Raw genomic sequence first — 26393 nt, 5'->3', positions numbered from 1 at the left:
TAATACTGTATATAGTGTATATATTTTTTATATAAAATAACAAAATATGGGACTATATAATATCATTTTCAGTAGTATCTGTGCAATATAAACTAAACTTTAAAAAAGTATCTCAAGGAAATTATTCTGTAATTATTCAACCATGAACAAAATGTAAAAAAGCGTAAACAAGCAAATATAAAAAAACTATGGAAAATAAATACAAAAAAAAAAAAAAAAAAAAAAAAAAAAAAAAAGGAAAGGAAAGAAAGAAAGAAAGAAAAGTAAGAAGGAAAAAAGAGAAATAAAGTAAGATCACATAACAAACAAATGAAAATAAGTGTAAATGTTACTATATATGCCAAAATACCACATAAACTACAAACAAAAAAGCAAATTGTTGTCTCCACATACAAGTGGCACGAAACATCATCACTATCATCGACCGCAGCATATGTTAGGACTGCAGTTATTACAATTATGTTACTCCATATTATAATTATGTACTTACAAACGATATGTAACAATTATGTAACGACAAACGATTGCATTATGTTACACTAACTACAATTATGTAACTACAAACGATATGTAACAATTATGTAACGACAAACGATTGCATTATGTTACACTAACTACAATTATGTAACTACAAACGATATGTAACAATTATGTAACGACAAACGATTGCATTATGTTACACTAACTACAATTATGTACCTACAACCGATATGTAACAATTATGTAACGACAAACGATTGCATTATGTTACACTAACTACAATTATGTAACTACAAACGATATGTAACAATTATGTAACGACAAACGATTGCATTATGTTACACTAACTACAATTATGTAACTACAAACGATATGTAACAATTATGTAACGACAAACGATTGCATTATGTTACACTAACTACAATTATGTACCTACAACCGATATGTAACGACAAACGATTGCATTATGTTACACTTTGCCAATTATGTAACAGTTGCATTAACAAGATGTAACTTTTATGTAACTTTAACAACAATTATGTACCTACAAACGATATGTAACAATTATGTAACGACAAAACAGTTGCATTAACAAGATGCAACTTTTATGTAACTACAATTATAAGGCCAACACAATTATGCATTAACACAATATTTGGTAACAATTCATAAAATGTTACAATTATGTAGTACCACAATGTTAGTACAATATTATAAGTCATACAATTATAGCACAATTCTGTATTACCAGTATCATCATACAAGTTAGGTGAAATATTAGACATTACTAAAGTGATAACTCAAATATGTAATGTATAACCTTGCAGTATTACCATTGCACAATTATATGCGTAATATTACTGAATAATCACTATTTACTATGAATAATATATGTATACAATATTCATACAATTATGTTACTTTACAATATAATGTATTTCACTTAATTAGCTTATAAGTTCATTATAATGTGTATGTAGTATGTATTAATATATTATAACTATTAAATGTCGATGGTACGCCATTTTCGCGCGGCCGAGCAAATATAGGACTACATAATAGATAGATAGATAAATAGATAGATAGAGAGATAGATAGAGAGACAGATAGAAGCAGGAAGTCAAATGATGAGAAGGTGTTGTGTTTGCGAGAAGCGAGCAGCGCTAAACGCTTACACGGAGGAAAGCTGACGACAGCGGCCAGTAAGGAGATGATGCAGTTAGCTGTCAGCAGTCCTCTCGTGAGAAAGTTCTGTTGCCATGAGGAACATACGTGACACACACACACCTACTACACCAGATTTTAGGAAAGTGAGTTTAGAAGGAGACAAGCGACCCTGGAGAGAGGTCGAGACGGAGATTAGCCTTAGAACAGAGAGAGAGAGAGAGATAGCGAGACAGGGAGGTAGCTACCCAGGACTATTATACCTGTTTAATATTTCCAAGACAAATAAAAATAGTCCCATACTATTCTTTACCTCTCCCGTCACTACATGACATCTGGTGGGGAAACTACTACAAGATATAAAAGCCGCTCGACCACAAGTCTAAAATATACTTCTCTACAAGTAACAATCAACAATGCATTCATCCTTGCCCCTCTCCTGCCTGCCTCTCTCTCTCTTTTATTGCAAGAGACATTTTGGATATTTTCTTTTACATAATATTGTATATATTGTAAATTTGACATCATTTCCACACCACCCTTGAGGTCAAGGCCACCGACTGGGTGTGGAAGTGTTGCCGCTCGCGAGTGAATAATGTTTTTTTTTTTTTACTTCGGTATTGGCATATGTCTACTATTTTGTCCTACATATTAGCTTATGATTATAAATGTGATTATTCCTCACCCCCTTACAATTACGGTAAAAGCCAGTAAATGTGAGCATTTTTCCCTAGCAACACCTGTACAAGCTATGCTTGGGTCTATGGAGGGGTAGTACTTTACCTTAGGCCAGACTGGGTGTGTCAGTGTTGCCACTCACAAGAATTATATGAATTATTTTTTACTTTGAATATTGGCATATTTCTTCTTTTTTCAAGCTCATTATCTTATAAACATAACTGTGATATTATTACCCACCCTAAAACCACACTAAAACCCATTAAAAGTGACTACAATTTCTTTTAGCAACACTGTACAATATGTATGCCATGTTTCTGTGTTCCTGTATAAATATTTTATGCATAATAAGATTAATGGTGATTCATCCATCAAAATACACAAGTGTAAGTTTTATTCATCTGAATTTATCGTATTTGTGATGCCTTGTACATAAATAGCTTCCGTTTCACATCGCAAGGTGGGGAAACGTGGCACCATTGTACACAGGTGCGGGCCACACCACAGGCGCAAATTTACGCGAGTCCTACTATAGTGCACTTGATGACGGTTATGCTAATGCTGACGATGGTGAAGTACCTACTGCTGTGAGAGAAATAATGAGAAGGAAAACTCTACTGGCTGATATGAAGGATGAGATTATTAACACCACGGTAAATCTGCATGCTGGCACAAAGAATGAGGGTAATGGCAGTGGTGGCATCACTTATGCAGCAGTTACTAAGAAGAAAAATCTACTTGTTACTAAATCTACTGATAAGGAATGTAGTGTGACTAACAAAGAGGAGCTTCCTGGAGTACTGAAGGATATACCTGTGGTTGATACAAAGTTCACTAATGGTGGAAATGTTATTATGAACTTTGCTAGTGAGTCTGAGAGGGAAACTGCAGCATGGAGGATCAGTAGTGGCACGGAAAACATGGAAATGAAATTCACAAAGAAGTTCTCTCCAAAAATCATGATATGCAATGTCTCCAAGGAGGAGAATAAGGATGGCATCATTGATTATTTGACTGCAAAGAATGGGTACTTACAGAATGCTGAAGATGTAGATGACAATATTAAGCTAGTATTTAATAAACCAGCAGTTGGAGACATGGTGCACTACATACCGAAATGCTCACCAGAAATAAAAAAGATAATACATAATCATGGGGATGTTGTTTGCTTGAAATGGGCCAGGTATACGGTCAGAGATAGACAGATACGTTTTTAACTGCTACCACTGTCAAAGATATGGGCATACTGAAAAAGATTGTAAATTTAAACGGAATGCTGCTGCTGCTAGTTGTGCTAACTGTGCTGGGGATCATCAAACCAAAGACTGTACCACTGACTGTGTTAAATGTATTACCTGTGTCAGGCACTCATGAACTGAAACAAATCATGTAGCGAATAGTAGAGGTTGTAAGTCACTAGAGCTGAAACTTAATAAAATTAGAGATATGACTGACCATGGATACCAGAAACACCAATCATATTCAATGTGGATTTATAAATATAGTGTCTGTTGGTAATAAAACTATTGAAATAAGGGAGCTAATTACTGAGAAGGCTTTCGACATCTTTGCTGTGGCAGAATCGTGGATGAATGAATTTGATCGTACAAAAATCCATGAAATGCCCCTACTACTCACATTTTCATGCATATTCCTAGGGTTAGCAGAAGAGGAGGAGGAGGAGGAGTAGGGAAATTTATATCAAAGAAATATTCTCACATACAGTTGCTGGTCTCTCCAAAATTTAACACATTTGAACCAATAATGGTAAGTTTTATGATAAACAGTAATCAAAAGCTAACATTTATAGTTGTTTATAGACCTCCGGAGACAAATCTAATATCTTTTATTGATGAATTTAAAACATATTTAGAGCGAATAAATCACTTAAATAGGTGGATCTTTATTTGTGGAGATTTTAATTTATGGACTGATAATGATGATCATTATGGCAAAGAATTTATTGATATGATGGACTTAGCAATTCACAAACAAAGTCAGTCATGCAACTTCTTGTTCTGGCCATATGCTGGATTTAGTCTCTTGTGATAGTGAGTTAGGAAAAATTCAACATCTTGCAGTGGAACCTGACTTTTCTATTTCTCATCACAAACTGGTTACTTACAGTATTGATGTTTGTAAGGGTAAAAAGATCAAGAATACTATAACTTTCAGAAGTAAAAGAAACTTTGACCCTAGAGCAGTGGTTCCCAAAATGAGGGCCATATATCAGAATGTAGGGGGCCATAACCTGAACCGAAGGAGTTTAGTGAGTAGGTAGTCAGTGGAGAGAACTTACACTGAGTGGAATGGGGATTCAAATGAAGGAAAAATGAACCTGGCATGAATGTTCAGAAGCAAATGGTCTGGGAGGAGGTGGGTGTGTCGCAACTGAAGGCCATGGTTGTGGCAGATAATTATGACTCACTATGATAGCATATCATTTCAGAATTATAAAGTTATCAGATTTGTAAAATTCAAAGATCAGATCAAACTGCGTGGGATTAATACACTTTTTCAATCCAGTGAATTGTTTTTTATTGCTGAATCAGCTTTTCGCAATAATACAATTTTTAATTACTCTAAGTATGGATTTTTTTAATGTGCATTTTATTATTCCTTTAGTACCATTTCAATAATTATATATATATATATATACAGTATATATATATATATATATATGATTCAGCTAAAACAAAATACACATATCTTTATTAATACTTAACAAAAGAGAAAATAAAAAATGGAATCAATAAAATTACAGGATTTGCTAGAGTGATTTTTATATGGACATGATGAGTGTAGGACTGTAGTGTAGACAGTCACTGTAGTCATGGGTTATGGTTGGCGAAGGGGGGCCATGGACAAGGATCATGTATGAAAAGTGGGTAACGACCAGAAAAAGTTTGGGAACCACTGCCCTAGAGTGTTGCTTCATAGAATACTTGATAGAATGTCAGAGGATATTCATAATCTTTGTACACATACAGATGGTATTGTAATACAAAAAGGTTAATGTCTGAGTTGTATGATCTCATTATATAAAGGTGCACTACAAAGTGAATATTACATGTGTCCAGTGTTAGAGAAAGAGGTTACTGAGAACAACAACACTCCGTGGTTTAACTCTGAGGTTGCAAATGCTATTAGAATTAGAAGGCGTACGGTAAAGAAAAACTGTGGCGTACTTTGCGAACAGAGGAATCCGGGAGAGAGTACATTAATGCAAGGAATGAGGTGAATAAACTAATAAGAAGAAAATGTATGTATTTTAGACAGAACATTGCTGCAGCTGGGTCAGATGTGAAGGGACTGTATTCTTATCACCGACTAGATAGGGCATATAGGAAAGAAGAAGCTTCCTGACAGTTTCTCTGATGCAGACTTAGCAAATAAATTTATGATGTATTTTGATGAGAAAACCTTAAATATTGTCAACAGTTTCCAAGGTTTAGGACCTATGGTCCACCAAGTGCACCTGCCAGACATCCCGTACATTGGTTGGTGTTGCTTGAAGGAAGTTAGTTTTGTGAAATTAGAGACCCTGATGAAAAGTTAAACTGACATATTGTTCTACTGATCCAATCTCAATGTCGGATATAGCTAATGAGGAAGGCTTCCCTAGTCTTGCGCAGTTGATGATGAAAATTGTGAATTTAAGTATTACTGAATGTGTGTTTCCACAAAGTGAAAAGTTGGCAATTGTCAAACCCACTTTAAAGGGCAATAAAGATCATCAGAGTTTGAGCTCCTATAGACCAGTTCCAAATCTGTCATATTTGTCCAAAATTATTGAGAATGTTATACTTGATCAACCGATGGAATATCTGGTGAATATCAATGTATTACCAGATAATCAGTCTGCTTATGGGCAATTGTACTCAACAGAAACATTACTGTGCAGTGTCACTAATGATTTACTAGGATGGATGAATGAGGGAAAATGTGGTGTCTTAACCCTTTGAGATTCCGAAGACGCGATTTCGAGTCATTGTAAATCCAACCGTTGAGATTCTATCTATCTATCTATCTATTACCAGACGCCTCAATCCCGTTCGGGGTGGCCACAAACAAATCGCCTCCACGTCGCCCTGTCCCCCGCCATTGCACTCCCAACTCACACCCCTTTCTCTCATATACCTCTCCACCCCATCCCTCCATCTCATCCTCAGCCTCCCCCTCCCTCTTCCGCCCTCCACCTCACTCACATACACTCTCTTTGTCAGTCTTTCACCCTCCATCCTCTCCACATGGCCAAACCACCTCAGTGTATTCCTCCTAATGCTTCCTATCACATCCACATCGACACCACAACGCTCCTTTATATCCTCATTTGTCAGCCTGTCTCTCCATGTGACTCCATGGGCTCCCCTTAAATAACTCATTTCCACTGCTCTCACTCTTGACTTGTGTCCTTCCAACAAAGTCCAAGCTTCACTTCCATACGTTAGAGTTGGTATCACAATACTGTCATGTAGTAAATTTTTCACTTCCAAACGCACTTCCCTGCTTCTTATCACAGCTTTCAAGGAACCAGCAACCCTTCTTCCCTGCTGTACCCTTTCAAGCACTTCACCCTCTAAACCTCCATCCTTACTCATCACACTACCCAAGTACTTAAACGTACAGTAATCCCTCTAATATCCGAATGCCCAATATCCGAACATCCCCACTAACTGGACATAATCGTCCCAGGATCCAATATCCCCCCCCCAAAAAAAAATCCCACCCGTAATTTGAACTCGGCGTGCGGGGCGCGGGACAGCTTTGTTGTGGCGCGTCATTCCTCCGACGTCCTCTAGAGCGCCCCTGCATCCTCCCAACTTTCCGCCTGTCTCTCGTCGTAAGTGCACGCTCATCGTCATGGCTGCCCACGTGCTCGCTTTTGTGGTGGTGCCTTACCTGCTGCAGGCACTCCTGCTGCTCTCATTCCCCTCCTTCGTGTGTGTGACGATGGGCCCGCCGCCTGAGAAAAGGAAGAGAGTGGTGTTGACTCTGGAGAAGAACCGGGAGATATTGAAGAAAGTAGATGCGGAGTGGTCTTCTTCCCGCATCCTCCGCGAGTTCTACCTGGCCCGATCTACTTTGATTGATATTAAGAGATCCCGAGACAAACTCATGCAGTACACGGCTGATTTCTCATCGAGAAACAAATGCAACGTGGAGAGGAAGGTGATGTTTACTCCCAAGTTTGCTGAAGTCGACCGCTCCACGTTGATTTGGTATCGACAGCAACGTGCTGCTGGTGTGATGGTACATGATACGGAGCTGAAGGCTGCTGCTGAGAAGTTTGCCAGACTTTACGACGCCCTACACTTCAAGGCATCCGAGGGTTGGCTCTTCGCATTCAAGTTACGGCATGGCCTTACCAACCGTAAAACTCATGGCAAAGCTTTGGACACTAACGAGGATGGAGTTGACGAGTTTCGGCACAAGGTGAAGGGCTCGATCGACAGGAAGGGCCTTGCTCTCGGTCAAGTCTACAATGCTGACAAAACTGGTTTATTCTATCGCTCTTTGCCAACGAACACTCTAGCCGAGGAGACGGAAAAGCGTGTACCTGGCCGCAGGCTCTCAGAGGAACGGATATCTGCTTTGTGTTGTGCCAATGCTAATGGCATGCACCGGCTGAAGCCTGTTTTGTTGGCCGTGCAAAGCAGCCTCGGTGTCTTCGTGGGGTGATGGATGTCCTTCCTGTCATCTGGTACCATTCTTTGAAGGCATGGTGTACAGCCCAGATCTTCAAAGACTGGTTCCACTGTCACTTCGTCAAGGAGGTCATACATTACCAGACGGAGACACTGGGAATCTCGCACGACCAGGTAAAGGCCCTCCTCCTCCTCGATAATGCACCTGCCCACCCGTGCGACAAGGACTTGGTGGCTGAGAATGGCCAGATTAGGTGCATGTTTCTGCCACCTAATACGACAGCTCTCATCCAACCAATGGACCAAGGAGTGATCGTGGCAACAAAGCGTCTATACCGAAGGAAGTTCCTGGACGAGGTGATGGTTGCTCTCGAGGACAAGGACGAGCGCAGGGAGGGACGGGACACGCGAGGCCAGCGGACTTTGGAAAACCTTCGCTGCTACATCAAGTCTGCAATCTACAACTGGGCCAGTGCACGAAAGGAAGTCCCTGTCAAGACTCTAGAAAATGGTTGGTCTCGTCTGCTTCTCGTAACGGATGTGGAGTACGATTTCCTAGCTTTTGACGTGGATGACTTCCATATACATCTACATACGCATGGCAACGATGTTGATGTGGACGATGTGCGTGAGTGGTTGGATGACAACGAGGGCAATCCTGGGTATCAGACCTTGTCTAATATCGACATCGCATCTTCAGTTGCAGGTGTCAGTACCCAGCTTGAAGATTCCGACGAGGACGGCGACGATGATGCAGACTCCTCTCAGCATGACACAACTCCAGCCATCCCCAAGCTGAGCGCACTCCGGGAACATCTAGAGTTCATTCTCGACTACCTGGAACACCTGGACTGTGACAGGGAGATGGGGCCCTTGGGACTTGTGGAGGAAGTGCGTGCTTTCAGGCAGCGCATCATCAATAGTCAGAATCGTTGATCAATCAACGATTGACAGTTTTTTCAGGCCCGTGACCCCCGCTGTGCCCAGCCCTGGCTCCACTCCGTTGCCTCCCCAAGACAGGCCCTTATGCTCCGAGCCACAGCCCAGCACATCAGCCACGGTGGAGTCACCGCTCGACGTGAGTTTGAGTCTATCTTCAGAGTCGTCTGCAGTGGGTACGCCATCACCATGACCCAGCGACGCACCCCTAAGTCACCTGCTAGTGATACTCTCGGACTCTGACAGTGAATAGACGTCAAGAACTTCTCCACTAGACCACACGGAAATTTACAGTGTTGTGCATTGAAAAAAAACAGTGCGTTGTGTTAAGGATTTAGAGTTGTGAGTGAAAAGACAATTTTTGAACTAAATTTAACATAAATAGACTTGTGTGTTTTTGCTTTAGAAAATGGTTAGAAGAGTGGAAAAAGTTAAAGTGCAGAGTGCAACACTTAGTAAGTTACAATGGAGCATAAGTTAGACAAGAGTGCGCACTGTGAAGAGAACAGACTTCTGAGTGTGAATGACTAAGTTCAGTGCAAGACTTCATGAACAGTGTACTGCAAGTGCTTCAGGAAATCCTTCTTACTGTCAGAGTCTGAGAGGAGGTGGTTATTCATCGAGATGGCCATGGACTTGCTGTAAGTAGGCAGAATGTTTCATACAGTACTCTACTGTATTTTCCATACTATACTTACCTCAAACACCTCATTTCACTCTTTTATGTCCCTTATAGGTGTGAATATGCTCTGTCTTAGGTGCTATGCATGTGCAGTAGGAAGGTGTTTTTCTGAGTTAGGCTAGGTTAGGGTCCATACCTACCAGTCCATGAGCAAGGGACTTGTAAGTACCCAGAATGTTGAATATTGTATGAACCTACCTCAAAAACCTCATTTTATGCTTCTTTTGCATTTATTTCAGTCTATTATGTGCCTTATTGGTGTGATTTGGGTCTTAAATAGGTGCTATGCATGTCCAGAGGGAGTTGTATAGGTGTTTCTCTGAGTTAGGGTCCATAAGTACAAGTCCATAATCTGGGGCCCAATATCCGGACCTGCGTATGGCTCTATTACGTCGGATATTGGAGGGATTACTGTACTCACATTTTCCAATTCCTCACCATCCAACCTCGCTGTACATTCACTGACTTCACCTCTCTCAAAGACCATCACTTTACTCTTCCCTACATTCACCTTTAGATTCCGTTTCTTACACACTCTCCCAAACTCATCCACTAAGCCTTGCAGCTCTCTTTCGTCTTCACTCAAAAACACAGTATCATCTGCAAACAACAGTACAGGGAGTTTCCATACACTACCCTCTCTCACCAGGGCCACTCCAACATCCACTACCCTACTTGTACCTCTTTTATTACCCCATCCATGTACACACTGAACAACCATGGAGACATGACACATCCCTGTTTCAACCCAACCTTCAAAGACAAAAATTCACTCAGTTCACCATCTACACGCACCGCAGCCTTAGCACCATCATACATACTCTTCAGAGCATTCAACAACTTCCCATCTACTCCATATATTCTTAATACTTTCCACAATCCTTGTCTATCCACCCTGTCATATGCTTTCTCCAAATCCATGAAAGCTGCATACAACTTCTTTCCCTTCTCTAGAAACTTTTCGACTAAAGATCTAAGAATGAATATCTGATCTACACAACCTTTTCCCTTCCTAAAGCCTCCCAGTTCTTCTACAACTAATTCCTCTGTTCTTTCTCTAACTCTGTCAATAAGTATCCTACCATACACTTTTCCTATTATACTTAGAAGACAGATGCCCCTACGATTACCACACATTTCTTTTTCACCTTTTCCTTTGTACAAGGGAATAATTATACCTGACTTCCAATCCTCCGGGACTCTACCTTCCTCCCAGGCCAATCTGCACATTTTCCACATCCATTCTATTACTATCTCTCCCCCATACTTCAGCATTTCACCACACACTCCATCAATTCCTGGGGCTTTCCCCGATTTAACTTTCTTCATTGCTTCCACAACTTCTATCCTACTGATTTCTTCCTGTCTTCTCACCTCCCTCTGATGACATGAATTTAAGTCATATGAAACAACATTTGTTTTTTGCACGTTTTCCATATCCTATCTGAGCATGTTCTACATACACTATCCTGGTTATCCTTTTCTAACTATTTAGTTTTACACTAACAAGTACATCAGACAGATATGCATAATAAATTTGCTTTTACCATGAATAATATCAGTATTACCAGCATGGATATTTGCCTGTATAACAGCACGAGCTTTCGCTTTTCTCTGTGAAAACTAACGTAAATTGCCATAACCTATATATCACTGGAAAGTTAATTTACTGTAGATTGAACCAAATACCCAACCCATACGTGCTCCCTATGTGTCAACAAGTGTGTTGGTGGAGGGTTAGCGTCCCTCACCATAAAACCAATAACTCAAAGTCAAGTGGCCACCCCTTATGGGATTATGGTGTCTGGCAATAGATAGATAGATAGACATGGTGCAATCAAGTTCCATGTAACTCTAATACCTTTTTATTACAAATATTTTTCTACGGAAGGGTGTGCGATTTTTCCTTTTCAGCTAACTTCTACTCATCTTACTGGCCTTTTAGCTACTGTATTTACCATTTTCAACCATACTACGATAAAGAGATACTACTCAGCTTTAAAACGGTACCCAATTCATTAGTCTATCATAAAAAGTTAAGTGTACAGTGACCGATTAAGTACAACTATCACTGCACAACGGTGCACTCTATGTGCCAGGCTGAATCTGGCACAGACACAATTAGCAGAGGGCCGAAAATCTCAAAGGGTTAATATTATTAGATTCAAGTGCTGCTTTTGACACAGTAGTACATGAGCTAGTGTTGGAAGATTTGAGGGCTATAGGAGTGACACAAAGGGCACTCAGTTACTTGGAAAGCAATTTAGATAACAGAAGTTACTGTGTACAGGTGGGAAACTTTTTCTGAACATAGAACTCTTAGAAAAGGTGTTCCCCTAAGCAGTGTACTGGGACCTGTATTGTTCTGTATTTATACTATTGAACTTTCATTCTTGCTGAGGGAACATGGGGTGCCCTTTAACCTTTTTGCTGATGATACTCAGTTTTATGTCTATTAATAATGTATTGGACACTGAAACTCTGTTGACTAGGATTATGGGAGATATAAAAAAAATGGTTGGATAGTAAAAAACTAAAACTGAATGAGATTAAACAGAATGTTTGATTGTTGGAAAAAGGGGTGTCTTGAGAGGGTTGAACAGTTTGCAGGGTTTTAGTATTACTGGAAATATTGTCAGTATATCTGAGAAGGTCAAGGACTTAGGTGTGATTATTGATAAACATATGAATTTCAATGAACAAATAAATGGAACTGTAAAAGTGGTAAGACTTAACTTATGAAATATTGCCTTTATAAGGAAAAATTTGGATATACATTCTGTTAAGATGCTTATACATAACGATGTCATTAACCCCTAAAACGCGGATCGTCGCGTTTGCGACGCTCGGCCATAAGGGCAGAACAGCGGGTTGTCGCGTTTGCGATTTTAGTAAATTTTGAATAACCGCGGGCAAGCAGGCTCCAGCTGGTATTGTCTATCAGTACCTCCACCCTCTAGCTACAACTAGCATACTTTACCTTTGTACTACTGACCTCAGTTGTTGCCAAATATCGCGTTTTCCCCCCGTCCCCCCCCCACCACGGCCCGGCCAGCCTGGCTGTGATACATGGCAGCGCTCTGAGCGCTCAGAACTGTAAATCTGCGATCTCCTCTCACAAGCAGTTTATGCTACTAGGAAAGGCTTGTTTCCCCAGTTGTAACACTAGCTTTTTGTCTCACGGTTTGCCTCTGTTTAGCGTCAGTTTACTGCAGGCTTTCAAAGTGAGATTACGGCGAGTTCTAGCTCTTCCCAGTCAGTGCAAGCGGCCGACAGGAACAAGAATAAAGTGGCGGACGTAAGGCAGAATAAAAAGCGCTCCGTGGTGATCTTTTGGGAAGTAATATGATTGAAAATAATGTAGTATACATGTTTTTAGCTGTGAAAATGGAAATGTTTGTTGAGTGACGGGAAGAATGCCGCCACAGTGCATGTCGGCCGTACGCTCCGTTGATTTTAGCCTTATTTTCAGTGCTTATTGTACAAATACAGATTCCTAACTACCTTTACGTTGTAGTATAAAGTTTACTGTGACAGAATGAGGCTGTGGTAGAGGGGAAACCGGGTTGCTGGAGGTGTGAAAGTGAAGATTTGGTTACCCAACTTTGCAAGTCTCCACAAGTCCTTGGGTAGTCCACGAAGGCTCAACACCTGTCTCTGGAGAAAGCTGAATGTAAGTACTATCTGCCATACCAAGTATAATGTTCTAGGGTTAATCTCTGATTTTTGGCGAATATTTTCCAACAGGTACTCAGACCGCGATACAACCCCGCCACTCGGGGGGGATCGACTGTAAACACCCGCGTTTTAGGGGTTAATAGACTGGATTACTATACTGTAATTCTCTGTACTACAATTTACCTAAATATCAACTGAAGAAAATGCAAATTATTATGAACAAACCAGCTAGACTAATAATGAGTTTGCCAGCATATGAGAGGATTACACCAGTTCTCACTGAACTACACTGGTTGCCAGTTAAGGCTAGAATCACATAAAATTTGTGCTATGATGTATGTGGCAATGACGACCGGGAAACCAGAATACTTAAGGAAATTATTACAACCATTTGAATTACAGATAGATATTGTAGTAAGACATGCTTCTGATAGCTATAGACTCTTAGACTCAAGGTGTAACACAGACATTGGTTTTAGAGCCCTTAAAAATTGTGCCCCCAAGACTATATAACAGACTACCAAGTGCTGTTAAGAGCAGTAATAATGTGGATCTGTTCAAACATTCTTGTTTAGTAACTGCTATGATATGGAGGACATGTGTAATAGAGATTATTATGTATTATGAAATTTTGTAAAGTGAATAGTATTAAACTGATAGGAGACATTATTGTGTTATTATGAGTAAGTCAGTATGACCATGTTATTTACTATAAAGTGTCACGGTGATTATTAAGTCTTATGTCAAATGTATCGTACTATTGAAAGTGGGCACTACTGAATCGGAATTATGGTACAGTACCCTCGCGTCCAGCACGATTCGAGTCCAGCACGGTGAGCAATTAATTAGTATTATTTAATACGATTTAATTACTGCAACACGAGTGTGTTAGCATAACACGCACAGAGCTCCGAAAAGTGGGCCAAATCCGCAGAGTTCACTCTAGAACGATCACCCCCAGTCCAACACGGCCATACTGGACATTCCCATGATGATGATAGCCAATGAAAAACTTCTGATCAAGTATCCTTCCCCACCCGCTATCGTAACATGATCGTGATACCGCCCAATTAAAAAAGCTTCTGGTGTCACGTGATGTTTTGTTTACATTATTCCCGCCACAGAGCCACTCAGTCGCATAATTGCATTGGAAGGTGCTTTTTTCTTACTGCATTTTCTGCCGCTGTTACTGCATTTTATCCTGCTCACGATGCCTAGGAAGCCTTCTGAGAACCCCAAGAAGCATCAGCACCTCTCTCAGGCCACCAAGCTAGAAAGCATCGAGAGGAAGAAGAAAGGGGAGAGGAAAGTTGACATTGCCAAGGCCTACAACATGAATGAAGCCAACGTGATCATAATAAAAAACTTAAGACAAGATCCTGGCAGCCGAAGGCTATCACACGGCACTTCATACCAGGTTTGCCGAGGATACGATGTAAAATCGGAACGGTAACGTGGTAAAATTGCCGACGATACCACGGGCATTTGGAATTCATCTGGATGGATTCCTGCCGAGCATACGATGGGGAAAACAGTGTGACCAAAACCCAGGCGACTCGACAGAGAATGTATCGTACTACAGCATTGAACATTTAGCCTGACACTGAATACATATCAATATTTTAGAATAAATATCAATCGTTTTGAAACCCTTCTCATCGGCGTGCGTACCAGTTTATAAACAAAGTTGCTTCTCCTTAATCTCTACCGAGTCAGCGACAGCGATCACTTTCCACAGTCACGAGACGGGGCTCTGGCAACAGTGTGAGAAGCATGCACTTTGCCGAAGATTACAAGGCTAGGACAGGCAGAAGCAGGACCTTCCATGGCTGTGGACGAAGATAGTGATTCTGAGTGTGACTGAAGGATTTATAAGGGAGGTTTGATTTCGAAGGATTTATGAGGGAGGTTGAGGAGGAGCAACAGCCATTACCCGCTAGTGACGCCAGCAGCCATCCTCCGGGGACCCAGTAGGACTAACTACAGCCTTGGATACCACCTTCCATTCCCAGCAAGCCCACCAACACTATCCTAAAAGGTTAGTTATCATTCATAGCACAGTACCATTTATTATAATTACAATAGTACCAATATATGTATTGGTATATGGTAGGTATTTAGGGTGACTTTTCCGAGGGTTGCTGACATAATTCATTTTTCCCCATAAGCTCTATTGTTAGTCCAACACGTTTTTGGTCCAACACGTGACCCATGCATGACAATATTACCGTGCTGGACGCGAGGGTACTGTACTAGTTTTTATTACTTTTAAGTAAGCATAACGTGGTAGGTGGTGGTGACCATCATCCACTCACTTGATGTAGTGCTGCCTACTTCTTCCTTACCCTTTATCATTTCTTCTGTGCCTGCCCTCCTCTCTTCCTATTTCTCCCACCTTTCCTGTCACTTCTTATCGCTTTTCTTTCCTTTACAGGTGGCTTTACATTGAGTGACAAGCCAAATGGTTTCCTGTAAGCCAAGAAACCATTTACAACGCTCGGTGGTAACCATATAACCAAACCATACGCGCTCCCTACGTGCCAACAAGTGGGTTGGTGGAGGGTTAGTGCCCCTCCCCGTAAAACAAATAACTCAAAGTCAAGTGGCCACCCCTTATGGGATTATGGTGTCTGGCAATAGACAGATAGATAGAAGTAAGCATAACCATGTTTTTACTGTTTTTACCATTAATTGTGTTATTATTACCTAGTGTTTCTTTAATATTAAGTTTTACTATTAAGTTTTATTACCTAGTCTTTTATTAAGTTTATAGAGCAATAATAGTATCAATACAGGTTACACTATTTTTGTAAAATATTGGCAGCACTCTTTGGCAGCTCTGCAGAGTGCCACATGTTGGTGGAATGGAGCCTGATAAACCAAATAAAGATAAAGATTTCAGTGTTTTCTGTAGGATTTTGATAACTGATTTTACCAGAAATTACCGGTACCCATTTTAGTTTCCCCCTCCCCCTCCAAAAAAAACAGGCATTTTGCAATATTCTCGGCAATAAAAATCATACACAAATCACTAAAATAGATTAAGAAAAGAACTATTTGATTAACTACGGTATGTTTTTTTCATTAACCTAACCTGTATTAACTGGAGAAACTTTGTCTTTTTTTTCTCATTAATCTAACCTAACTTAACCAATCAAATCAAACCCTTGTATAAGGCTGTGCTGTATTAGGCTAACTGAATGAACCTCATTTTGCAATGAATTCGTAAAACCCATGTCACAACTCGGACATCTGCACTGGATTACTCACCTGGTTGGCTACCCTACTACAATTAACAGTATGGCTTGGTAGGAATCTGCTTTTCAAGAAGTAGGGCAGCCCATACCTGCTGGCACGCCAGCCCCGTTTCCTATATACATCATCGTCAGAATAGACTACTGTATTGATTAGAGGCTGAGTTTTGTGCCATATGCACGGTAGTTGCACTACTTGAAGGGCTTCGAATTAAGAGTCGTAGTTATTCAATATAGTCGAACAGGATGTGACCTAGTTGTGAGTGGAGGGACTTTTTAAATGATGCAACTGAGTCAGCACTAACAGCATCATCTGAAAGAGAGTTCCAGAGGTCTATACATCTGATGCTGAAAAACCTGCGTCTACACTTGGCTGAAGTGCGGGGCTTGGCCACCTTGAATCTATGGCCCCTGGTGTGAGTTAATGAAGGAAGAGAAAAAAGCTCAGGCGGTGCAATTGGGGACTGGTGATGGAAGATTTTCCAGCATTTAATGAGGTCAGCTCTGATCAGTCTCCCTTTTACAGAATACAGGCCCAGGTTTTTCAGACGGTCAGCATAACTGAGTTCGGACAGGCCATTGATTTGCTTAGTCCATCTGTGCTGTAGACTCCAGGAGCATCTGATCTCCGTGGCAGCCTGTGTTCCATACAGTGGAGCCAAACTCCATGATGGGTCTGATGTGGGATTTGAATAAAGTCAACATAAAATCTCAGTCTCGACAGAGGGTGGACTTAAGTAAATTATTTAACAGGCCTGCTGCCATTTTTTACAGTATTTCTTATGTGCGAATGAAATTTCAGTGAACTGTCAACCAAGATACCCAAGTTTTTGTGTGTAGTTTCTACGGAGAGGCTGGTGTTGTTCATGTGATAGTACTGAAGTGCGCCAATAGAATTCCAGTCTACTGGGCCTCTCTGACATTGCAGAACAGTACACTTGTCAAGATTGAAATGTAAACCCCGGGACTCAGCGACATTATAGACCATATTAATGTCCTTCTGGCATGTACTTATATCTGCAGCTAATGTGGAACAAGTGTTTTGGCACAACTTGAGGTATATCTTCATGTTGTCAGCAAAGAATTTACATTTGGAGCGTATGTATGAGGGTAGAAAGTTTATATACAGTATACCAGAAAGAGCAAGGGGCCTAGAACAGATCCCTGGGGAACACCACTGACAACATTCCTTGAGGAACTGGCGCAGCCGGACACAGACACTTGCATGGTGCGGCCGGAAGGGAAGTCAGAGATCCAAGTTAGCAAGGAACCACTCCCCCCAAGTAGCCTCAGCTTGTCAGTGAGTATCGAATGGTTGATAATGTCAAAGGCTTTGCTAAAGTCAAACAAAACAACATTCACAACATACCTAGCATCCACCCATGCCGTAACATCATTATACACGAGTAACAGTTGGTCATCTACAGTTCTACCCTGTCTGAATCCATACTGCTCATTTGACAGCACTCCATTAGTGTCAAGGTAGTTGTATAATGCCTCTGTAATAAATCTTTCCAGGGTTTTGCAGCAGAGAGAGGTTAGGCTAATAGGCCTATAGTTAAGAGGTTTGTGTCGAGAGCCTTTCTTGAATATAGGGATGATAATGGATTTTTTCCAATCATGTGGCAATTTACCAATGGTGACAGACTTTTGAAATATCAAAAACAAGGGTAAGGCTAAGGCTGGGCAATATTTCAGAAGACTGGGGTGGAGGCCATCAGGTCCCATACTGGTGTTTGGGTCCAGTGCCGCGAGCCTATTTCTCACTTCTTGCAAGGATAGGGTCACCGTGTCGAGGATACCCTCAAAAGTTTGGTGAGGGAAGGGAGCGTGAGAAGCATGAGTTGAGTAAACTGTACAAAAATGTGTAGCAAAAGTTTCTGCCATCTGAGTAGTCAGATGTTAACACTCCATTGTCCAATCTTGTAGTGCCTACTGAGGGTGCACCTACTTTCTTATTTCTGATGTACTGGTGAAATGGTTTTGAGGAGACCTTTAGTTTTCTAATCAGTGACATTTCGTGATTGATCTGCATGTGTGTAAAGTAGTTACGAAAGCTGTCGTTGAGAGAGTCGTAGTGTGACAGAGCTCGGGAAGCCTCAGGAGATAGTCTTCCATAAACATTCCTGAAGTGTTTGTATGCTTCCCAGGGTTTCCTGCAATGGTTTTTTAAGGCCTTGGGAGGTGAGGAAGGTGTGCTAGGCATATTCGGCACATACTCGTCAATTAGTGGGCTAAGGATGGACTGCAATCTGTCATACATGGCATCAATTGACATGCTTTGGAATTCAAAATGCCAGTCTATTTCACGCAGATGATTATTTATTTTGTTGTATTTGGCTTTATGCCAGGAGCGCTTGGTGTGCAAATAGCTATCTGTCACCACAGCAGCCTGAAAATAATATTGTATTAGCACCGGACAGTGTCCACAGCTGGGCAGGGGACTTGCTACCTCAATTTCTCCAACTTTATCATTCTCGGATGTGAAGACAAGATCTAGAGTGGTGCCTGAGCTTAGATATGTGGGCATAGTTACCCACTGGTGCAGACCCAGTCGCCATAGCTAAATTCAAATTCATATGAAGGGCCTCCCATTCCTATTAAGGGAAATTAGGTTTGAAATCATTGGCCTATACCAAAAGAAATCGAAAGGTCGCTCACTGGCCGCAGTCCATGATTCATTCAAAATGACCGTCCGTCACATCTGGTTGCTTACTGGCCGCCGCTCAAGGCCTGCAGAGCACGGTGGAAACCAACGTACACACACACTCATAACTCACCAGATCTGGCCGCGGCAAGACCAGCTTCCGACCACAATTTCAGAAAAAATAAAATCTATTGTCATTATTACTGAACTGCAGTGGTAAGTGATAGTACTCAAAAGTTCTTGACACTGAGAGAACTATCTATTGGCAAACAGAAAAATAATGATTTCCGTTGTTAGGGGGTTGAAATGAAATTAAAACCAAATGTCAAGTACCTATGGCAATCCAGAAAAGTTAACAGAAACCTGTGACTCATTTCAATAGAAAATATGGAACGGCTGCAATAGTTTGGTAAAGAATTACTGAAACACAACAGCATATTTTATGCATGGGAGCTCCTGCACTTTCACTATGTATTATTCGGATATAATACCACAAAACTTAATACTACAGACATAACTGCCTGCCAGCACTATATGTTGGGTGCTACCGCAATTTAGGCTTACTCTGGCAGTTAGTGAATTAATTTCTAACGCATGTGAAAGTGCACATAAAGGCCTGCAACCAGATCTACGAAAGCAATTTTTAAACCACTGAATTCTGCCGACAGGTCTCATGATAATCCACTCACACACGTGCCGAGTTCACTGAATAGTATAACTTCCATTTTATGCCCAACATTCTCAAAACACACCAATAGCAGCCCTTACTGTTCTACGTAATCAAACATCAATAAATAACACATACAAATCAATAAAACTAAAAACAAAAAGACAACAAATCGCAGAAGACTCACTCTTCGGCGGCATCGCTTCTGTTGATGCTCAGGAAAGGCCTCGTTCACCTCGGTCGCATGGCAATATGGCTGCTAATAAAAGACGTTTGTCGTGCGCAATATTAAATATCTCTAACTACATTACATTATCAAGAAACTGTTATCAAATATTTATCATTACATTTTCATAATACAATTTTTATTTTTTACTAGCTAATATAATGCTTATACTTTTATATACTCATTCGATGTAGTTCCACAATTAATGACATACGAGAAAAGTGCGTTGTAATAATGTTGCCTCCATTATACAAATATCACTTCGTAAATGTCTATGTTCATGTATACATACATACTGTTACAACAGTGAAAAGTGTCCTAGTTTTATTTGGCAGGTAGAACATTGCAAGTCTGCGACCTCTGCGACTCTGCGTAGTAATAGCCACTATAGCCAGAAGGCTGTGTATTGTCTTGTGTGTTCATTGTGGGTGTTTTGTAAGGGAAGTGTGTATCAGAATCTCGGCTTTGTTAAACACCGTCCGTCGTTGTCATCATACACTTGAGCTATGGGTAAGGACCGTAAGGCATATGTTAAAAAAGTAACCATTCAGGAAGCAGCACTAAGTTATAACTTCCTGGGACCTCATCCTTATCTTGCCGTAACTTTTTTACCGTGTAATTTAAAACACCACCAGATATTCCGACATACTGGGCAATTATGTTTCTATTACATAGACGCACATAAGATATAACGTACGGAATGAGAGGCTTTTTAACCAGCGACTCCTATCGTGGGTAAGTATGTAATTCATAGCAATCTTGGCGAAAGATCATCTCTGGCAAATATTACCAGGCATTCACTGAAGGACTCACGGAATGCTACAATGAACAAATAAGAAAAAAATGTATATACCTGATAGCTGGAAAACATCAAAATTGATGCAGAAAACAACACAACCACAATTTAAGGACTTGACACCAATAACCCTGATAGACATCTACAAAATTCTGAAGGGTATGATCAAAGATAAAATTGAGACATACAAATAACTGATAAATTTAAAGTAGAATATGGGGGTAAATATCGGTTGTCTGCCCATACTGCTTTTTCCCACGAAACTTAGGCTTCTCTGATAGTTTTTGATGTGATTCATTCGATTTGGAGCATCATTTCCATTGGAAATGGGGAGCGCGGTAGCTCGGTGGTAGGGTGTTGGGCTCGTAATCGTGAGGTTGCGAGTTCGCGCCCCGCCCGGTGGCTGCTGTGCTGGGAGGGGTAGCGCTCTCCTGTAACCCTAGCAGGGCTATATGATCTGATGAGGTCTAGCTCGGGGATTAATCCTTATCCTTATTCATTGGAAATGACCAGATTTTGAGGTAAGCCCCCCATGTACCCCTGTAATAATGGGGGATCCTTGGGGAATCAGGGGTTTTAGGGAGGGGAGAAACACAGAAAATGGTTATTTCCAGATGAAATGAAGCTGATGATCGAATGAATTGTACCAAAAACCATCAGAAAAAAATAGTTTCTTGGGTAAAATGCAAAGCTGAAACCTTTCCTAACCCAACCTAAAACCTAACCTAACCAAACATAACCCAACCCAACCCAACCCAACCCAGCCTAACCCAAACTGGAAGTAACCTAGTATTCAAACCTTACATCTTACCTTACTCGTTGTCAGAATCTGTGTCCTCAGTGATGGGGATAGCAGGTACAGGTATTGAGGTAGGCCTTGTGCAGCCACAAAGTGGGGAATACAGCTTCGCCACCTCCTTGAAAAAACTGCATTTCTTGATCGCCAACTTGCTTCAGGAACAGGTACCAGGCCAGGTACTGACAAAGGTAACAGGACCGGATACTATATATCTTTATCTATCTGTCTATTGCCAGATGCCTTAATCCTGTAAAGGGTGGCCACAAACAAATCGCCTCCATGTTGCCCTGTCCCCTGCCGTTTCACTGCCCTGCTCCCAGCTCTCACTCCCCTCTCTCATATACCTCTCCACTCCATCCCTCCATCTCATCCTTGGCCTCCCTCTCCCTCTCCCCCCCTCCACCTCACTCACATACACTCTTCTTGTCAGTCTCTCACTCTCTATCCTCTCCACATGGCCAAACCACCTCAGTGTGTTTCTCATAACGTTTCTGATCACATCCACATCCACACCACAATGCTCCTTCACATTCTCATTTGTTAGTCTGTCTCTCCATGTGACTCTACATGCTCCTCTCAAATGACTCATTTCCACTGCTCTCACTCTTGACTTTTGTCCCTCCAACAAGGTCCAAGCTTCACTTCCATACATTAGAGTTGGTATCACAATACTGTTATGTAGTAACTTTTACTTCCATGCTCACTTCTCTGTTTCTTATCACTGCTTTCAAGGAACCAGCAACCTTTCTTCCTTGTTGTACCATTTCGAGCACTTCACCCTCTAAACTTCCATCTTTACTCATCACACTTCCTAAATATATAAATGCACTCACCTTTTCCATTTCCTCCACATCCAGCTGTACATTCACTGACTTCACTTCCCTCGAAGACCATCACTTTACTCTTTCCTACATTCACCTTAAGATTCTGTTTCTTACACTCCTAAACTCATCCACCAAGCCTTGCAGCTCCCCTTTGTCTTCCCTTAACAACACAGTATCATCTGCAAACAACAGTACAGGGAGTTTCCAAACACTGTCCTCTCTCATTAGGGTCATTCCAACATCCACTGCCCTACCTTTTATCTTTTTTATAACCCCATCCATATACAGATTGAACAACCATGGAAATATGACACATCCCTGTTTCAATCCAACCTTCACCTAGAAAAATTCATGCAGTTCACTGTCCACACACACTGCAGCCTTAGCACCCTCATACATACTCTTCACAGCATTCAACAACTTCCCATCTACTCCAAATATTCTTAATGCTTTCCACAATCCTTGCCTATCCACCCTGTCATATGCTTTCTCCATATCCATGAAGGCCTAATACAACTTCTTTCCCTTCTCTAGAAACTTTACCACTAAGGATCTAAGAATGAATATCTAATCTACACAACCTCTTCCCTTCCTAAAACCTCCCTGTTCTTCAACTAATTCCTCTGTTACTTCCCTTACTCTGTCAATTAGTATCCTACCATATACCTTTCCTGTTACACTAAGAAAACAGATGCCCCTATGATTACCACATACCGGTACTTCTTTTTCCCCTTTCCCTTTGTACAGAGGAATAATTATCCCTGACTTACAATCCTCCAAGACTTTACCGGTACCTTCCTCCCAGACCAATCTGCATATCTTCCACATCCATTCTACTACTATCTTCCCCCCATGCTTCAGCATTTCACCATACACTTCATCAATTCTTGGGGCTTTCCCCATTTTGACTTTCATTATTGCTTTCACCACTTCCATCCTACTGATTTCTTCCTCTCCTCTCACCTCCCTCCTTCTCCTAGCCATTCCCCAGCCATTTATACTCGCATTACTTTCGTTCTCTATGTTCAACAATTCCTTAAAGTGTTCTCTCCATCTGCTCACTTTTTCTCCATTCTCCACTAGTAATCTACCATTTTTCTCTTTCACTCCTGAACTAACTTCACTGCCACCTTGTTTAACTATCTTTACCTCTTTCCAGAACATTTTTCTACATTCCCTCCACATTATACTCAAAGTCCTTCCAAATTCCCCTTTCACTCTCCTCTTACTCTCTCTTACTAATCTTTTCACTTCTCTCTTCCTGTCTACAGTACATAGAACTCTCTCCTCCATCTCTCAACTTCTTGTCATCCACTCATTATGTGCTTTCTTCTTTTTTGCCACAGCCTCTCTCACCTCTTCATTCCACCATGCTGTACCCTGCACCCCCTTTCATCTTATCTTCACCCCACACATCACCTCACATGCTGCACATATTTCTTCTGTGAATGTCATGCACACACCTTCCGCATCCCCCATATTTACCCAATCGCTTCTCCACTTCTCTCTTATTTTCTGCCTCTTTCTCATCCTCTTGTAACCTTTCCACTTTCCTTGCATAGGCTATACCACCTCCTCCCTTCTCCTATTTCTCCATTTCACTTGGGCACTGATTTTGACCACCACCAAGTGTCGGCCGGAAAGTCCACCCCCCAACCTCTATACGCTCTTGCATCCATTACATGCTTTCGCATCCTTTCGTGCACACACACATAGTCAGTCGTTGCCTTCCGTTCATACAGTTTGCCACCCACCCTTCTCAACACTTGCCATGTATAGCTATGGATCATTTTGTGCCTGAAGAGGGTACTGGCTATCACCAACTTCCAGCACAAATGTCCACTAAAGCATTGCCATTCTCATCCATCTCAGTAGGCACACCTCACTCACCAACTACTCCATCCACCTTGACATTTCCTACATTACTATTCATATCTCCAATCTAAAACACTCTCTCATTCCTTTCAAACTTTTCCATGCACACTTCCACATTTGTCCAGAACTCTTCTCTCACTCTGTTTGCACGATCTTGCGTTGGCACATACATGCACATAATTGCCCACATTTATAGTCCAACTTTCAGTCTTACCCACACAGTCGTTGAGTCAACCGATCCATACTCTCTTATATTCTCCTTCCATCTTTTACTCACTGCAATACACACTCCTTTTGCCCGGATAGGCTACCTGGTTTCTTTATCCACTCCTTTATGTCTTTCCACAATCTCTCAGTATTTTTTGTGTGCACCTCAGGCTATTCTGGGTCTACGAAATTTTCATTGTGATTAGGCTAATACTGTAGTGTGTGTAACCTTCATTTAGTTTTGCATAAGCAGCCCAACACTCACCAATAATTACTGATCCAGGTTTTATATATTTTGCTATTATCGGCACAAGTGTATTCTTGTCTCTCCTTTCAATTTCATTGGAAACAGGGTCAACCAGGGGAATCACTGACTTGTTTTTTGACTCATGTTCTATGCCACTGAAAAGCCAGGTGGTCTGGGTTACCTCTCGTCCTCGATTATACTTGTAGCGAACATCAACCGTTTCATCAATCTCCACTATAACTCTGTCGCCACCAATCTGCTCTTAGTTGTCATACCAGAATGCACATACCTCTGAACAGAAAGAATGCCAGTCAACACTTGTTTCAATAATATTGTAATCTGCACATTTCATAACACAGTTATGGGGTTAAAGACTTTCTGGACCCAGTAATACACTAAAATAACAACATGCCATGGTTCCAGGTGCACTCATTCTAGAAATGTTCCATGATAATCAGAAACGCAATAGTTACACAATTTGCGCGTCTTGGTCTTGGGGATCACGTAACTTCCTGTGCAATGCCACTGGTGCCAGTCTTTCCTGAATATACAGTCCTTCCCACACTTTGGTTACTGGACAGATTGGGGCAAAACACCATGGGACCTAAGAAATTCAATGCTTGAATCATTGCTTTCAAAGCACTTTTGAAAAATGTAGCCGGGAACTGAGGGACACCTGCTGCACTGGACTGCCATATCTATTCTGATTTTGAAGTGAAAGCGGGAGGTAGTGGGGGACGCAGCGCAAACGCTGATTGGATGTAGGGGATCTGGTGACAGCTGTGATTGGCGTGCTTCGCCCAGGTGCCGAGAGCTCAGTTTAAACCGAATTTTGTTGAGCCAGCAAGTCATCCTAGCTGGGTTGGAAGGGGGAGGATGGGGTAAGGGTACCAAAATACAGTAAAAGCTCGATTAACTGGAATGCATGGGGATTCTTCCATTCCGGATATGGAATTTTCTGGGTAATTGAATGTTACTCTTAGAAATTTTCTGGAAGGTCAAACAAATGAAATAGTACCAAACTTAGGACTTTATTTCATAAAGTACTTTATTCAGTATTAGATACAGTGCAGGTACACTCACACTCACTAATATCTGCCCAGGGATGCCCCCATCCTACCTCAGAATACCCAGGGATGAGGGTGTAGAAGCTGCAGTTAAGGAGAAAAGAAGGCTTTTCCAGGAATGGAAGAAGGGTGGTAACAAGGAAGAATACAGTACTTGGATGCCAAGCGTAGGGCTAGAAGAGAGGTATACAGGGCGAAGTCTGGGTCACAGAGACTTTTACTTGATAACCTAAATCGTGGGGAAAGGAAAAATATGATATTTAAGGTGGCAAATCAGATGAATACATGGCGTCTGGCAATGGATGGATGGATGGAAATCAGATGAAGAGGGATAATCGGGATATTATAGGTGAGCAGTGTGTGAAGAATGATGAAGGAAGGGTAGTGGTGAACAGTGAGGATATTAAAGATGCATGGAGAGAGCATTATACCCGGTTGTTGAATGACGTGTTTGACTGGGACAGGGAAGGTTTGGAGCCAGCAGATCCAGCGTTTGGCCTTTGGCCTTTGATTGA

At 41.3% G+C, this 26393-nt stretch overlaps 1 protein-coding gene across 1 annotated transcript in view; it reads right to left on the bottom strand.

The window, feature by feature from the left end:
* The window catches only part of RpL23A (ribosomal protein L23A), a 56134-nt gene extending 36038 nt beyond the window's left edge, over positions 1-20096 (bottom strand). The window contains exon 1 of the mRNA XM_080267641.1: positions 20025-20096. Within this exon, the coding sequence (XP_080123767.1) occupies positions 20025-20037 (13 nt within the window). The 5' untranslated portion in view covers positions 20038-20096. The remainder of the gene's footprint in view (positions 1-20024) is intronic.
* Positions 20097-26393: the final 6297 nt, after the last annotated feature.

This window comes from Coenobita brevimanus, chromosome 24, assembly GCF_032717465.1.
Source record: "Coenobita brevimanus isolate Jiangsu-jjx chromosome 24, ASM3271746v2, whole genome shotgun sequence".
Lineage (NCBI taxonomy): Eukaryota > Metazoa > Arthropoda > Malacostraca > Decapoda > Coenobitidae > Coenobita > Coenobita brevimanus.
This window is presented reverse-complemented; position numbering and strand designations above follow the sequence as displayed.